Raw genomic sequence first — 17,786 nt, 5'->3', positions numbered from 1 at the left:
AAATACACACATAAACAGACATGTTATCTCACCGGTGCAAGCATTGTTCGATCATGCGGGCTCGACAAAGTCATGACATGAACCCCACCTTATTTTCCTGTGAACACGCAAGGCAACTTCACCTCACTGCTGATCATTCCTTACCGGTGCGAATAGAAGAAAATCACCTCAAAGATAAACATAGAGATTGCCAGCTCCACCAAGCACCACTGGAAGGACGGCAGGGTCTCGGCAAATAATCCGCCGCGCTTTTGGAAGATCCAGTAGAGTGCAAGTTGGCTGCTATAACCCACAGCCAACTGGTTTATGAGGACAACCTTCAAACACTTCTTGAACGTCTGCCACTCCACCTGTATGGAATCACACACACAAAGACCGAGGATTGATAGAAGTTGAGCTAACAGGGTCCGACCTTGGACTACTGGTTTCAAATGCCACGTACAGTTCGGGCCAGCAAAGTGCGACCACTGCCGGCGCTCTTTCTCTGCCAGGCTCAAGCGGGCCTTAACAGCCGTTCGTAGCACCCTCGCTTCTCAGCCGTTCGTAGCGCCTTCGCTGCTGCTCAGTTCGTTAGCAAGTGATCAAATGTCCCTAGTCAGCACTAGCACTGTGCATGAATCCAAAAATAACTAACATATTTGCCATTAACAGTTTAATTTACTGGTTTTGAGGGAAAGAGACAAACGGGAAAAGTCTGAAGAAAAATTGACTGTCACCATTACATGTATTACCAAGAGTACATAACCCCCAAGAGTGTGCAACTCCAGCTATGGGGTCTGCGACGGCAGAACTTCACATAACATGATGAACCCGTCACATTATTTGCACTCTGTGCATGATTGATACAGGGTTGTACGCAACTAGGGCTGAAACGATTATACCGAATAATCGACTCGTTATAACTCTAACGATCGAGCAATCGTTTAGATTACCGATTACGATTATTTTGCGTTTTTTATTTTATTTGTGTCCAGAAAGTACTGTAAACCCTCGTTTTGTGAAGTTTGAATCAGTTTCCGTTGGGAGTATGCAGTTGCCAGGGGTATGGTTCATGTTCTGAGGTTAAATTGACTTCAAAACTGCCATGTTTCGGAGCTACCCTTTCACTAATGCAGACTTGTTGGTATTATGAAGGCATAGTTTGTGGAAACAGAGTAATGTTTGCACAGAATTATGACTCTATTTGCTAACGATTATAACCGATTACTCGATCGTTAATAATAATAATAATAATAGTTACAGTTCGCATGTCACTCATGGAAGGATCCATGGGCTTAAAACGCATCTGTCAACGAAATCCAGGCAGAAGAGCCGACAAAAGGCATCTCATTATTGTTAGAACGTATCGCAGTAAGAACAACTACGCAAGCGCAGCACATTTTTCCACAAGCATCAGCCATTCTTTCTTGTCTAGAGCCAGTTCAAAACAGTCAGAAATATCAATAATATCGTTAAGCTAAAGAGTAATCGATACGTGAAAATCCACGATCGTTTCAGCCCTATACGCAACCCAGCTTTGGGTACAACTCTCTTGTGGTCACTTTGCACTGTTTTCCAGTGTAACCTTTTTGAACCATGTCACGTGATGTGAAGTTCTGCCGTCGCAGCACTGCATAGAGGTTGTGCAGGCAGTTGCACACTCTTGGGGGTTATGTACTCTTGGTATTACACATTACGAAATCAAGCGGCGAAGGCGGGCTTTCCGCACAAAAGCAGCATGCGCGAACACCAACAGCAAGTACCCGTGACATGCACGTAAGAATGTCCTACAGTACCAACATGCACGCATGCACATGCACACACGCACATGCACACATGCACATGCACACACGCACATGCACACACGCACATACATACACGCACATGCACACACGCACACGCACACACATGCACATACACACATGTGCGTGCTCATACACACATGCACATACACACATGTGCGCGCTCATACACACACGCACACACACACGCACACACGTACGCACATGCGCGCGCTCATACACACACGCACACGCGCGCACACACACACACACACACACACTGTCACAACCGAGCGGCACACCGAAAAGAACGTCTGGCGCATAGAATAGCATAACTGACCACAGCTGGCTTCTTTTTAGGCTGGATACGATATTGCAAGATGCTCGAAGGGGTTCCAGTCAGCTCCACGAAGATGAAGAATGCATTGAACAACCAGTAGAAGGCGACCATGGAACTCCATAGAACTGCAACACACACCCGATAGCACCAAACACAGTCACCATTACTTGAACAATGGTTTTTAAAACAGATCCAATGCCAGATGCCACACCGGTTACACAACCATTTTCACATTCACTGCATAAGCCCATACTGCTTATGTGTAAATTACGCTGTGTGTAGCCGCGAGCTGCTACATTCCCACGCTACTCGTGATCAGTATTATTCTAGCTACATAACTGGTTGTTTTCGTGATCCTTACCATGTGACGATGTTCCACTTGTGTTAGGTTCACGATCTCACATATGCACGCACTCGCACACTCGTATGCTCTCGCACACTCGTATGCACTCACAGACTCGTACTCACCTTTACAGACTCGTACTCACCTTTACACTCTCGTACTCACCTTTGTTCCCTTTTCTAACCTTTTCTTCCGTTGGCCTGGGTAGCTGGATTCGCGCTCTAGTACATTCATGCCCATAGCTACCCAGGCCCTTGATAAGCTCTGACTTGGACACTTACTCTCTCTCTTTCCAACGAATCTCGACTTGAGACTAAGAGTTATTGACCTTCGTCCTTTTGTGACCGTGGCTGTTCGCGTGTGTGATCCGGTGATCCTTACACTTGTGATAGTCACGAGAAAATGTCCGAGTCTAATTACTAAGTACTTGAGCAGGTATTGAGCAGGTATTGAGCAGGTATATCTTCTTTTCTTTGCCTGCACTGACTATTTGATGTTGTAACGCTGTTCCAGCTTTTGCCAGTAGGACTGAGCTCAGCTGAACCATGCTGGAAGAGATATCTCAGTGCCGGCTGCATCAGTCAGAAAAACGACCGAGAAAAAGCTGTCATGCTGAATCGACTAGAACCGCCGTCATAAAACTAGCCACCATACAGGGAAATACATTTCAAAGTAAAGTCCTCCTCTACACCATGGTTAGGAGAGTATAACTGGCTGCAGTACAGTTCAGTATAAAGTACACTACTCCAGACCTGCCAAAGGTCATTTTTCTCTTAGGGCCTTCAAAAAGCGTGTTATTGCACTGTCATGTTTATTTATGGTGAAAAGGGAGAAGGACAAAATGTTATTATGTTATCACGTTTATTTATTTTTGATACATGTATCATTGGGTCAGAATGGGAATATGCCCGCAACGTTATAGCCAGAACAAAAGTGATGGGGGGGGGGGGGATCATTATAGGACCCAACATTTTGTGGTTTCACCGCCATTTTGTGTCGTCATTTTGGCCGCTGCTTTCACCAACACCAGTAAGCAACCGACCATTCCATGTATTTATTCACCGGCCACTGGAACCCGCCATTGATAATCATTATGGTTGTCAGAGGTAAGTGATGACTATGATACAATGACTCATACAATGACTCATACAATGACTCATACAATGACTCATACAATGACTCATACAATGACTCATACAATGACTCATACAATGACTCATGCAATTACTCATGCAATGACTCATACAATGACTCATACAATCCTGTGCTACTACATGTACAGTGAAACCTCGTTAAGAAGAACACTGATAAAACTTTCGCTTTAAAAGAAGAACTAGTATTTGTAACTCTATTGGATAAATTACGGTGTATTCACTGGGTATAAGACAGTGTCTGCTCCAGCGCCGGGTGAGCCGGGTAATCCATCCGGTTGGGCGGCGCTTGGACCCGGTTGAAAATATAGTACCGGGTCACCTGTGACCCGGTTGGTACTTTACACTTTCGAACTTTGAAAGGACTGACTACATGGCTTGTATGTGTCAGATACTTCTTCTTCTTTCGTAATTTTCTAATTCCTGTCCTCTCTTTTCTAAATGCGGCTTATCCATTCGCCTTTATATCATTGGGCATGTGTACCCGGTTCCGACCCGGTTGAAATGGTTGCGCCAGTTACACGTGTACCGGCTGTCCTACAATCCTAGAGCAGACACTGATAAGATATGGATAAGAATAACTCCCGTTATTGCGAACAAATCCCGTCGGTCCCTTGGTGTTCGTTCTAAAGAGGTTTGACTATATATGTATGTGATGTGTCCTCATCATGCATATAAGAAGGTGGGGCGCTCGCTCTCTGAAGTGAAGGGTGGTGCATTCATTTTGAAAGGGGGCGGTCCAAAAGTGAAGGAGGGCGCAGCGCCCCGCTATGTCGCTTTGGCGAGCACCCTGGCCCGTCGTGTTCTTTAAAACCCACTCACGGCTAGATAGAAGGAACTCGTTGCCTCCCGCCACATCGTGATAGAGCTGGTTCCATCTGTGCTGCCAGAACTGACTCGATGCATCCCAGAGTTCTGTCAGAGGCCTGCGGAAAACAGACACAACACACGTGGTACGCGGTGCATGATAAGACAACGGACTCCATCAAAGTGTCATGAACACAGAGCCCCTGGGTGAGCTGCAAACATCAGTGTTTCGATTTCCATGTTTCATGATACCGGGATTCGACTGTGAGACCAGAACTAGTGGAGGGTAACAGACAGGGGGCTGGGGGGGGGGGGGTACACAAACAAAGGCAGACAGAAAGGACTAGTAGGAGTTCGTAGGGGGAGCCTACACAGAGACTAATAAAGCAGACTTCTAAAGTGCTAGCTCGTTCTCCTGCTTTTTTTGCTTTCATATAAAAACACTATAGACTTCAGTGTTTTCTTCTCCGCCTGACCCGCATTAGCAATGTTGATACGGAGACCCTTGGTCGGTTTAGCTGCTTCTGCCCCGCCTCCACTGCTTCGCCTGCCATCGCTGTGTGCCTCCCTGTGATTTCCAGCCGAGCTGGCATTTGCACCATGATGGTTTCTCGTGACGTCTTGTGTCCTACTACAACCGCGAACCTTTAAAGGGGAAGTTAAGGCAAAAATTAAAATTTCACCAGTTGTAGTCTTCGGGGTGCTGAGTCGAATGGTCGTGGTCCGAGGAAGCTGAGACGCTCCCTTCCTACTTGAATCCCAATCGAACTCGCGCACTTCCACCGAAACTGGGTGACTGCGCCCTACTAGATTGGGATTTGTATGCAAAATGTCACTAAAAGCGCCATTTCCTTCTTATAAAAGCACGGATGACCGCCATTGGCCCATATGTTGTAGTCTTTTGGACGCTGAGTCGACTGGTTTTGGTCTGAAAAGGCTGCGATGCGGCGTTCCTCCTTTATTCCCAATCGAACATGGTTGAAGAAGCGGGTCACGTGCTCCTGCGTACACCAGTCACCTGGTCACCGTGCCTGCAGGGTACAACTTACTAGCCTGTTTGACCTTTTTTGGGTGCAGTCCTGTCACTCGAGTTGAACCCGAGTTGAACCTTGGTGTGAAAGTTGTCACCTGCTGGCGTGGTGACCAGGTGATTTGGGCACCCAGGACCACGTGACCGCTTGTTCAACCATGTTCGATTGGGAATAAAGGAGGAACGCTGCATCGCAGCCTTTTCGGACCAAAACCAGTCGACTCAGCGTCCAAAAGACTACAACATATGGGCCAATGGCGGTCATCCGTGCTTTTATAAGAAGGAAATGGCGCTTTTAGTGACATTTTGCATACAAATCCCCATCTAGTAGGGCGCAGTCACCCAGTTTCGGTGGAAGTGCGCGAGTTCGATTGGGATTCAAGTAGGAAGGGAGCGTCTCAGCTTCCTCGGACCACGACCATTCGACTCAGCACCCCGAAGACTACAACTGGTGAAATTTTAATTTTTGCCTTAGGCCGTCATCACACCACGTTCTCCGACTCCCGTTTACGTCTACGTCTATGGTGAAAAAACCAAAACGGGTGGTCGTGTCATCAGATAGGCACAGTTCTTGACGCGTACACGCAGTCAGGTTTTGTGGAGAAATTTGAACCCACGTACATCGAAGTACAGGGTCGCTCGGAAAAAGGCTGGGGGAGATACGCACGTTCATACAAAAAGTCGTATACCCCCCCCCCCCCCTCTCCATACCACGTCCACGTCTCCCGTTTCCTCTGCTCCCGTTTTCACCCCGTATACGGATCATCATGACAACCGACCAAAAACTCCTTACGTGGACGTAGACGCAGCGCTTTGTACCATGGTGTGATGACAGCCTTAACTTCCCCTTTAATTATCGCATCGGAGAGTACGTGTTAGAGCTAGGTGTCAGATCCCTGAATGTCTCCTGAGCAGTCTGCTAGTAAGGGCCTAGGGTGCAGTCACGCTGCACCCCCTCCCCCGAAAGTAAGGGGCGCTCGTTTTCGATCTCCAAGTACGTGGCGGTAGACACCTTTCAAGTCAGTACGGTAGATCATGCCGGTTCTTTTCTACCGTGAACGGTTAGCAGGGTTAGTAGCGGTAGATTCTACTTTTCTCTCACGACATATCGACGCGACGCGGGAAATGAGTGCTATCACGACACAGGCCACCAAAACTAGGCTAGCCCCACTATTGCCATCACCAAAACTTGAAGATGACGCTCGCGATCGATCGCCCATAGCATTATTATGCGGGAGAGAAATGAGTTGAAATAATTTTAAAAAAACCAGAATACCGGTACCTGATCATTACGGACTAACTCAGCTAGCAACAGGTGCTTACCGATGCAGAGAATTCTGAATGGCAGCCCAGTGATAAGGAGACTGGAGGTCCCGAAGACGACCACCGTGCCGCTGTCAAGACTGACATGATCTCCCTAACCGAACTGATGCTCATGCCGCGCTGTTCTCCAAATCACTCTCCCGCCGACACACCGAGCAAGAAGCCGAAACGGCCAAAGCCCAATGATTGCGGAAAGCCAACCATGTACCACAGAGACAGCAATCAAAATCTCGACGCTCCAAAGCGGTCTCGCTGCCTAAAAACCCAGCCGCTGTTTCTACTTCGAGTGTGCTACTTTGCAGCCAGTCCGATCGTGAATTTCTGTCAGACCGTCGACGATGCATTGCAACAGAGGAAAGGAGTTTTTTTAGTTTGTCAGCACGTCGCCGACTATGCCGGACGTAGATCTACGTGTCGGCCTGTCCGTTCACACACGTGCACACCTGCTGAGCGGAAATGAGATTTTCGAGTGTACGAGTACTAGAGTAGACATCGGACCGACTCCATACCGAAAGAAGGACTTTTTTTAAAGTGTTGTTCATCCTCGGCCCCTCAGGCCTCAGCCTCAGGCTTTTAGAATGATTGCTTTCATGGTTGTAACCTCATCGGCTCAACGCTGTCCCCGAACGAAACCTGCAAGCCGTCAAAGTTGTGCAAGAGACCAATGATGGCCTTTCAGCTCCACAACTAACTAACTCCAAGGGAGATGTCGGAGTGGGTGGGACATACAATCGTGTACAATCAGTCACACACACAGCAGAGGCGAACGGAGCATTTTAAGGGCGCCTTCAAATTGTCACTCTTGGACTTTTCGAGGAGTTTCGTTTTTCTGAAGAGGTGGCCTTATTGGCCCCTTCAGAAAAACGAAGCTCCTCGAAACTCCACAACCTCATCCAATGGGAGAGGTGGATTGGTTCCGAAGAGTTTGGAATAGCTACGTCACGTAGTACGTGGAGATGGTCGATCTGACCGGACGTCATCATCGCCATGACAATTCCACTGAAAAACTCTAAAATGATAGAAACCGTTCTAATGCCGTAATGGGACACTCAGCTAATCTCTTTAAAAAATGTGTTCGAACAGTTGATGGAGACAATTCGAACGCCCCCTAAAACTATCGAATCCTCGACGAGCAGGCCTGGCACAGTACAGCTACTGGTAGCAGTGGCAGTGCATGCTACCCATGCACAGTACAGCTACCGGTAGCAGTGGCAGTGCATGCTGTCCATGCACAGTACAGCTCAAGTCAGATTATTGCGTTCACCGCCTCCCATGTATGTGCAAGGTATTAGTACAGCTACCAATCAATGCAGAATGCACACACTACACTACTAACTTTGCATGATGGTAGTCGTGGTACTCGTTGGACGGCATGAACGGCAGGTGGAAGCCGCCCCACAGTGTGCGACGGACACGGAGGCCAGCGAGATGCAGGCCCACAAAAGCAGCAGCATACAGTGAGAGCCGAGCAGGACGGGACCAGCCAATACCGGCAATATGTTGGAGAGGAAATGCTCGACCGGGTGACAGTACAGACTAGAGATGCTGATCGGCGCGGTCCACTCATGGTGAAACTTGTGGTTGTGTTTATACCACAAGGGAATGTGAAGTGCCCTAGACGAACGCAAAGCAAAAAGGGAGAGAGAGAGAGAGAGAGAGAGAGAGAGAGAGAGAGATAGAGGGAGAGAGGGTGAGAATGTGTGTGTGTGTGTGTGTGTGTGTGTGTGTGTGTGTGTGTGTGTGTGTGTGTGTGTGTGTGTGTGTGAGAGAGAGAGAGAGAGAGAGAGAGAGAGAGAGAGAGAGAGAGAGAGAGAGAGAGAGAGAGAGAGCGGCTTTCCTACTTCAGATTTTATTTCCGTGAGCGGCAACCCCGAAATACTGAAAAATTCGAATGTGAAATGCAACCCCCACCAAATTCTTGCAGGGATAGCATTTTTCTCACAATGTAGCGGACATTATGCGTGGACTGTTAGGCACGAACGGCTTTTGCAACCAACACAGGCCATTTTGTAGTCCACAATCACCATCACTGCATCAGTCACATGCCGCGGCCACCCTCCAAACTTTCTCCGGAAATTCAACCCTTTCCCACATTCTCCTTCCGTGTTTGTGAAGATAACCTGACTAAACTACATGTAGATGTGTAGATGTAAAAGTTCCGTGTTTATTTAGACAGTCACACCACTCACTGCATGAATCAACCGTACACGCTGCCCCTTCTCTGTTCTGGACCAGGCCATTCAGTGGTGACAACAATCATGTCTTCTAGCTTGGCATTGGCCACCTGTCCGTGCTTCCATCATCATTATCATCACTCATAGCTGGAACGATTCAGGATACGGAGCGATGATGAACTCGTCAGGCAAGCTGGCCATGATGATGCTGTCTTTGTACGGCTGCCGGATTAGGTTGGAGATATCGGCCGTTCCCTTCACTAACACCGTCGTTACCAGTTCATTGTTGTAAGCCTCTACTCGTAACGAACACTGTTCTGGCCAGTCACTCACAGAGTCACACTCACACTATCCGGGTATGTTCCAGTGCGCACGGCACAGATGTGATGACTTTGTTGCCAGCCATCAGTCTGCCATCCATGTCCGCCATCACCGGTGCCATCATCATCGGTAGGTCAGCCAATTGCAAACCTACCTCCAGTTGACCAAGGCGGCCATAGCAGAAAGCCTCGGAGTTGATGTTGAACATCCACACACGTCTGGATTCGTTTGAATGGGTTTTCCAAGTTGCCAATCGGTGCTTGGTTTGGCTCACCCCCAGCCAGCCAATGTACTTCGGACTTCGTCGGGTCATGACCTGTACTTGCATCCACGATCTTCCGAAACTCGCCACCACCAACGGCCGCATCAGCCTCCTTCACCGGTTGCTCGGTGAAAATGGGCGACACTGAAGCAAAAGCGAGAAAAGCGATCACAACTACCAGTAGATCTACCAGTACCAGGGAGTCGTCAAATAAGTAATTGACGACTAGACTCCCTGACAACTGCACGTACTTGTGCCAAGTACCATTGCCATGCCGACCCACCACCAAATTAATGATTTTTAAAAATCATTAATTTTGTAAATGTCTCGTCTTCCATGACGTAGATCTACTCTGTCCAAGGGACGAAGCGCATGCGCGCGTGACACTGATACAGTACAGACATGTACAGTCATACCAGTACTTGTAGTAGCAACGACTCCGAGTCTTGAAAGGGTTGAGTTATCATCATGATCATGACATGGTTATACCGGGGGGTCCTGATTTTCACGACTAGACTCTACAACATCTACCGGTTCGCGGTAGGTCTACGCGGTAGGTCTACCCGATCATCGTAATTTTTCTTGGCGCATTTTCTCTGTCGGACGGTTGTTGCAGTGCTGGTGATTTGTGTGGGTCGTGTAGTTGTGTGCGGTGTTCTCCATTGTTCACTGTGGACAGAACGATTCACGCCAGGCGGCGTGGACAGAGTGAGGCCGTGACGGAGTGGTTGGTTGTGACGGTTTTGCTGCCGGCGCAATGCCGGACAGTGTGCGGTACAACATCAAGTACTTGGTATCCAATCTAGATGCGTCACTGATCTTGGAGGACCTGCTGGAGAAGGATGTTCTCAGCGAAGAGGAATATGATACTGCCTCTGGAAAGGAAAATGAAAAGTTGGAGCTGGCAAAGTATGTGGTGAGGTTGATGCTGAAGAAAACGGAGGAACAGGTGGATACATTCCTGAATTTGATTCAACACAGCCAGCCTCATGTAGCGGAGCATATTGCCAGTACCATGGCGAAGCGACGCGGTGCAACTGCCAGTGGGAAAGCTGACCATCCGACGAAGCCAATGTCGGCAGATCGTGAGTCAACACGTGACCCGTCCTCCGGTAAGTGTTCACATTGACTACAGTGGCGTAGGAAGGTGTGTGTGTGTGTGTGGAAGGGGGTGGGGGGGGGGGGGAACTCGTTGAACATGCATGTAACTACTGTCGTGGACATGGAAATCCAGTCGCACGTCTAGCGGCCCCAGGGTGCTGGCCATGCAGCCGTGGATAAGCTGTACACACATGCATTTTATGCGCTGCAGTGCGCTAGTCGCAAAGGATCAACAATCATGTGCCCTGCACGCAGCATTCTGTACGCGCTGAGGACGCCGGCCCCGGTCAATCGACCGGATTTCCATGTCCACGACAGTACATGTACTTGTACAGCACTGCTCAATGAAATCCAGTCACAGCATCACTCAAGTACACGCTGGGCGTTGCGCAGCCCTAGACCTGCAAACATTGGGCTGCAAAATGGTGCAAGGCACAAACTTGAGTGACGCGACTGGATTTCATTGAGCAGCACTGCCAGTACTTACTTGTTTGCAGTGGGAAGTGCTTACAGAGATCAATTATTAGTTTATGCATTCACATCAATCGTATTGAGAGCTGACCCTGGGAATGCAGTGGGTTCAGTTAGGCCCTTATCACACTGCGTTCAAAAGTCACGTTTGCGTCTGCGTTTTCTTCGGTTTTTGGCGGTCGCCTAGGAAATGCCATCACGTGACGTTATAAGAGCCCAGACGCACAGCCGCAGACGCATAGCCGCAGACGCAGACGCAAACCGGGGGGGGGGGGGGGGGAGGGGGTTGGTCAAAACCGAATCCCGCAAACGCAGATCGGACTTTCTTTATCGCAGCACTTCCTGCATTGTTTTTGAGTGTTTTCAAGTGATTCTCAAGTGTGCTTTTCAAATCTTCATTTCCATCTAGTTATTGAGGCCGGCGAGGGTACTTCTACTACATGACATTGTACTGATTGATTTTGGATTCGCAAGGCATGGAGCTGATGCAAGCTCGTGGCTGAGGTTGCGCTGACTAGTTGGCGACGGCTAGCCTAGCTGGACGATGTGCCTCAACAACGGAACTGCCACCCCAACACAGGCAATGCAACGGCTGCAGTCTTCCCATCGACTCCCATTCCCCCCAGCACCACTGACAAAGGACATAGGAGCAGAAACAGAACACTTCTCGATCTCGGGAAAATAATTAATTCAACATCCACGGCCACCTGGAGATCGATTCCCCACATTTTTGTATTTTCCCGCGTGCACAGATTTTGACGTAAACGCTGAAAATCACAAGTATAGCATGCTATCACGTCTTGCGTTTTCCAGTCTCAAACGCAAACGCAGACGCAAACACGACTCAAACAAACGCAGTATGATAACGGCCTTAGATGGACAGTCCTGAGGATATAACCAGATCTACATGACGATTCTGTAGATCTACAAGAAATACAGGTACCACCGGCGTGAAGCACTGTCATGGTTTCGTGCACCAGCACATCTTCTCCAGGCGTCAGGGGCCCAGCCTCCCCGCTCATCCGACTCGCCACACACAACAGCGCAACTGAACTAAAAGTGCTATATAATTTCTTGACAAGACGGAGACGGACAGACAAGAAGACCGGACACGACGACGCAAAACTGATAACTAAAGAATAGGACAAATGTTGCGGCAGCATATATGAGCATGCGCGCGCGCGCGAAATAATGTTGCACGCGCGACGATGACGTGAGCGTTCCATGGTGTATACATGTACAGAAGACTGCACATGCAACCAAAACAATGCAACAAAGTCAAGACTAAACCACTACACAATAAAACTAAAGAACAACATAAATACCATAAAGTCGCGGATAAAAGCCGGGTTTGCATACAAGCACATTGCGGATAGAAGCCTGAAAATCAAACGGGTCAAATGCATATAAGCCTGTCGCGCGTAGAAGCCTGGCTTCTGTGCAAGCGCGGATCGTGTAGGTCAAGAGTGCATGCACTATGTACAGTGCATAGTAAACGTGAATACAAGCCTGGCAAAAAATATCAGTAGTTGTGCTTATAAGCATGGTTTGCATACAAGCCTGGTTTGCATTAAAGCCTGATGCAGAAACCGGCTTATGTGCTTATAAGCCCGGCTTTTATCCGCGACTTTCCGGTAAGCCATGAAAAGTCTTTCACTCTAGACCCATTGCACAACATACTCCCCGCAGAGGCCTTTTCAAGGCTCAAGGAGGCTACAAACTGTACTATAATCTATGCTGCACGCATAGGTAATCTAAACTCACAAACGGCAAAATAAATAATAACAAATGAACGATCAATGGGCCAACAGAAAATACAAACGGAAGGCAGCTTCCGAACTGTCACCAGGCACCAGCAAATCAAGGCAATAAACTACAGTCAACATCCGACCCATCACCAGGCCAGGCGCAAAGAAAACCTACAGAGCCAACAATACACCCGACGTATTACCAGGCCAGGCACCAACACATCGAGTACAGATCAAACAAATCGAGCAAATCAAAACTACAAACTTGTACAATAAATCAAAGCGGGAGCACCTTCTTAACTCCTTCACACTCACGGCGGGTTATTTGTTCACGATGCGTTTTCCTTCGCACCCTCCATGTCCTTCTTCTTGTCGTCGAGAACAGCGCCCTGCAGGGTTTCTCCACTGTGGACGACCGTACCGTGGGTTATTTGATTTCGATGCGTTTTCCTTCGCACCGTCCTTGTCGTCGGATTCAAGCAGCTCCCTCTGAGGTCACACAATCCCAGGTACAAACTGCGGACAACAGCGCAGCTCCCTCGTTGGTCACTCGTCCACTCGTGCACGGTGCAAACTGCCTCCCAACAACGTAGACGTACAAATGGTTATTTGATTTCGATGCGTTTTCCTTCGCACCGTCCTTGTTGGTGATCTACCCCCCCCCCCCCCCCCCTCCCACGACCTGTGGTGCTGGCACGTGTCAACCATATGGAACATTCGGGGCTGGGAAAATGGAAGTAAGTATTAGTTTGGAAGACCGCGTGGCATGAAGAAGTGCCTAGAACTGGACAGAAGCCGGCCAGCCACTGCTGTACCAGCACAATGGTCCGTGTCCGCACACAATGAAACTCAATGCACGTGCGTTTGCAGCGCAAGGGAAAGCGAAGGGACCTGACATTCAGATTGTTGTTCAGCCGGGACAAAACCCCGATGTCAACGCGGACGACTTGGCATTCTTCTACAGCCTGGAGACAGACGTGTCACTGATGGCGAAGGAAACCAGAAAGGAGCTCAGAAGTTCTGCAGGCTTTAGAAACATGCTGGCAGCAGAACCCCGCTGCCAAAATGAAAAGCATTAAATGTTTGCTTGTTTTGCCATGGCGCCTTCCATGGCATTCTGGAGAGCGGCGGAGAGAAACACTGCCGACAGTGGCACCGTGCAAATCATCAAGCACACAGTTCAAGCAAAAAAGTACGATCAAATATTTTCTCGGCATCTTTTAAAGGTTACGGAGCAAAAGCTGTCAGTGTGTCAGCGCTGAAGACGGGAGTCAGAAAGGAAGCAGACTCAATGCAGGGAATGAGTTGTCATCGGATTCAAATGAAGAGAGAAGTTGGACCGCTTCGAAACAAACTGTGTGACATCTATAAAGTACTATCTCTCGTATGCTGCTCTGTTCTCCCCTCTGCAAACTGTGTTGTAGCCATAAAATGCTTTTAACGGAACTGCAAAAACATGCAACAACATTTCGCTTAACAAAGGAAGTACATCATACATCCCTTTTGAAAGAGTTTCAAAACTTACAACAGGTTTATTCATACTTTCTGTTGCCTTTGTAGGTATCACCATGACAACAGTTGGCAAACAGAAAACACAGCCATTGCAGCACACAGTGGGAGCTTGTCAGGCAGACCAACAACGGATGTCCAACAGATGTGAACCAATCTTCAAACAACCAACATCAGCTGAAACAACAGCCAATGTAACTAGAACGGGTACAACATCCAATACAACATTGACTACAACACAGGATTCAACAAGATCATCAACTTCAAGCCAGTCATCTCTACCGGACAAAGACCGACACTTCACTGGCAGGAATGACATTGTTAAAGAGATCAGTCACAACATTCTCACAACAAAGTCCAAGTCATCATCTACACGTGTGCAGAGTCTTGTGGCACCAGCTGGTTTTGGTAAGACGTCCGTAGCCATTGCTGTTGGACATGTATGTCGCAGTGCTGGTTGTCGTGTGGAGTTCTTTGACTTACGCGGTGTAGCTGGTGTTGACGCTGTCCAGGCAACGATTCAAAACCGACTCGAAACTAAGCCAGCTTCATCTGAAACTACTGGCAAGTCAACGAAATCAACTGATGGCAGGGATGATGATGGTGGCAAACACCACATGTTATGTATCCTAGACAATGCCGAGGATGCTATCCAGGCTGGTGCTGATAAAGATCTCCAACTACAAGATGTTGTGGAGCAACTACTTCGACTACAACCCCATGTCCATGTCCTACTGACAAGTCGTGTTTACTTTGACCTACACGCTGCCCAGTTTAAACTACAACAACACCGTCTTGATGGTCTGACAAAGGTTTGTGCTGTTGGTCTGCTCCATGGTCTATGTGTTGAAGGTAGTCTAAGCATCGAAGACGCACAGAGGTTAGTGGATCATTGTGGAAATGTTCCACTTGCTGTACGCATTACAGCTGGTCTTCTACAAGGTGGTCGATTAACTCCAACCAGGCTGCTATCGTTGTTCAAGAAGATTGGTCTTGATGTGTTCAACGATGATGGTCTGAAACCGAATCATCGAATTCTGCAGCTGTTGAAAGTAGCATACAACACACTACGTCAGGATGACAAAGAATCATTCCATGCTCTATCTCAACTGCACTCCTCGTTCTCATCTAAGTGCGCTTGCGTGATGGTGGATTTTGTAGGTGATGATGTTGATGTGGTTCATCTTGTACGTTTTGATCCGTTGATCAAGATTTGTTTCCTGGATTACAATTCGTGTTTGGATCGCTACTCGTTACAACCATTTATCGCCGAGTTTGGTCGTTACCAATGCCCAGAAGACAAGCAACACATGTACCAACAGCGAATGTGCAAGCATTTCCTTGGCTTTGTGAAGGAAGTTGATGACTGTAGAGGTTGTGGTGCAGACAAAGCAGTGTATTGGAGTTTCCAATTGCTTCAGGAACAGGTGAATATACAGGTGGCGTTGTCTGTTGTTGATGTTTTGTCTGGCTATGACTTGCTTCCTTTCTCTGGATTAACAAAGTCATCGGGTATCCTACTTGCCTTGTTTGGGAGAGCAATGTTTGTTGGAGCGTTTGTGGACAGGATACAAAGATTGGACAAAGCACCGCTATCTGTACAAGGTGACAGCATTTGCACCTCGGTCCTGTGTTGTATTTGCCGTCAAAGCATTGCAGATTCTGATGTCACTTTCGAGAGTTTCGATTCCAGAACCCAAATGCTCCTGGAGAAATCTGAACAAGAACCGACAGGAGTGGAGTCACCGCTGCAGCTACCTTTGATGCAACTTTCTCTGGAGTCATGCAGGCTATCCATGTCTCTGAACATCGACTTCAGGAAAGGACAGGTTGAGCCCAGCCAGGAAACACTATCCCGTCTGCAGGTGGTATACCAGCGTGTTACAACAACACTGGGAATGGGTCTTGCAACAGGTGTCACTGAATGTGCCCTGAAACTCATTCAACTGTATTGTTCCACTCAGCTAAACAAGGATATGCCCAATGTACAGGTGGTAGAAGACCTTGCTGGGAGAGTGATGTCATCACGCTACCTATCACAGGATGGTGCAGTCGATTCATGTACTGGAATGTACGGTTTTCTGCTACAGTGCATTGCTGTGATCCTGGGCAAGGTCATGTCAAGTTCTTGTAGCAGTGAGTGGATTATTTCACCATCATTGATTACAACACTGGGTATACCACTGTGCAAGTGGAAACATGTACCAACTGCTATCAGCCGCACGGTCAATGTCCATGACGACCACACTACTGTGTCTACTTTTCAGTTACAACGATACCTGTACTCCATGGATGATGACACAGTAACCACACTACTGTACCTGTACTTGGGTGATATGTACTACACCGAGTACATATCCTTGGTAGTAAATGGAAGGGCATACACAACTCCAACGGGTCTCACTCTACCAGCACAGCATCCCTACAACATTGTGATGGACTATGTCAGGAGATGGTGTCATGGCTCAAATCCAGCAGATCACACAACAGCACTGATTAACAACTGTAGCCAGAACAAGGTACCTGATGTGAAAGTGATGCAGTCTTGTATACTGACAGCTAGAAAACTGCTCAGGACGGAGGTAAGCTAGCAGTGCAGTGTTCACAGTTCAGGTTACCATAACTGTTTTCATCCAAATTCCACTCTGAATGGAACATTGTATTGCAAACCAGTGTACTCAGTAATTATCTGCTGTATAGTGTCTGTCTCTCTAAGGTAGATTTCTTGAAGAACACAGAGGAGAATGTGATAATTTTGAACATTGTAAACTAGTGAAATGGAATGTGTTGCTTTCCGCTCTATCAGTCTGATTTGCTATTATTCCCGTAGCTATGCAGAAGACGTTACTTCAGTAACGTCTGGCGCTAGCCAGGGTCCACACAGCTTTAATTTGGTATTTGTTTGTGTGTTTGTTTGTTTGTTTGTTTGTTTGTGTCACGCCTGGTGCTATCCCGTATCTGACAGCAAAAAATCATAGGGATGTTATAAATTTTTCAATTCTCCTATTTTTCCAGGCATATCTTGGGATTCGAACCCGCACTATCGCCCTACATGCATTCCCCCATACACTTCGCATTCATACCCATTCTTCCAAGTTGCTTCACGTTATGATCTTGCGTTTGAAAGCCCTATTTGAATATTGCAGGCAGCTGTATGTGGCCAGCTGTGTTTGATGGTACGGTACGGGAGACGGTGTCGTATTACCCTCGATCGTACCTGTCCCGTACCTATCCATACCGTACCGTACCATCAAAGACGGCTGGCCACAATGCATATTCAAATAGGGCTTTCAAATGCAAGATCATAACGTGAAGCAACTTGGAAGAATGGGTATGAATGCGAAGTGTATGGGGGAATGCATGTAGGGCGTGATAGTGCGGGTTCGAATCCCAGGTTATGTCTTAAAAAAAAGGAATTTTTTAAAGACCGGGGGATGCATGCAGGG

At 47.8% G+C, this 17,786-nt stretch overlaps 1 protein-coding gene and 1 long non-coding RNA gene across 2 annotated transcripts in view; one reads left to right on the top strand and one right to left on the bottom strand.

The window, feature by feature from the left end:
* Nucleotides 1-2,098: 2,098 nt before the first annotated feature.
* LOC135813523 (uncharacterized) lies at nucleotides 2,099-9,689 on the bottom strand. Its single transcript, XR_010553020.1, has 4 exons — nucleotides 8,944-9,689; nucleotides 8,091-8,368; nucleotides 4,417-4,520; nucleotides 2,099-2,225 (listed from the first exon to the last, which is right to left on the bottom strand). It is a non-coding gene; the product is annotated as an uncharacterized LOC135813523 (long non-coding RNA).
* Nucleotides 9,690-14,342: 4,653 nt separating this feature from the next.
* Nucleotides 14,343-17,786, top strand: part of LOC135813513 (uncharacterized) — a 7,778-nt gene continuing 4,334 nt past the window's right edge. Inside the window, exon 1 of the mRNA XM_065326609.1 lies at nucleotides 14,343-16,922. Coding sequence (XP_065182681.1) covers nucleotides 14,400-16,922 — 2,523 coding nt within the window. The 5' untranslated portion in view covers nucleotides 14,343-14,399. The remainder of the gene's footprint in view (nucleotides 16,923-17,786) is intronic.

This window comes from Sycon ciliatum, chromosome 1 (assembly GCF_964019385.1).
Source record: "Sycon ciliatum chromosome 1, ocSycCili1.1, whole genome shotgun sequence".
Lineage (NCBI taxonomy): Eukaryota > Metazoa > Porifera > Calcarea > Leucosolenida > Sycettidae > Sycon > Sycon ciliatum.
The sequence above is the reverse complement of the archived record's forward strand: the minus strand, read 5'-3'. Positions and strand labels throughout refer to the sequence as shown.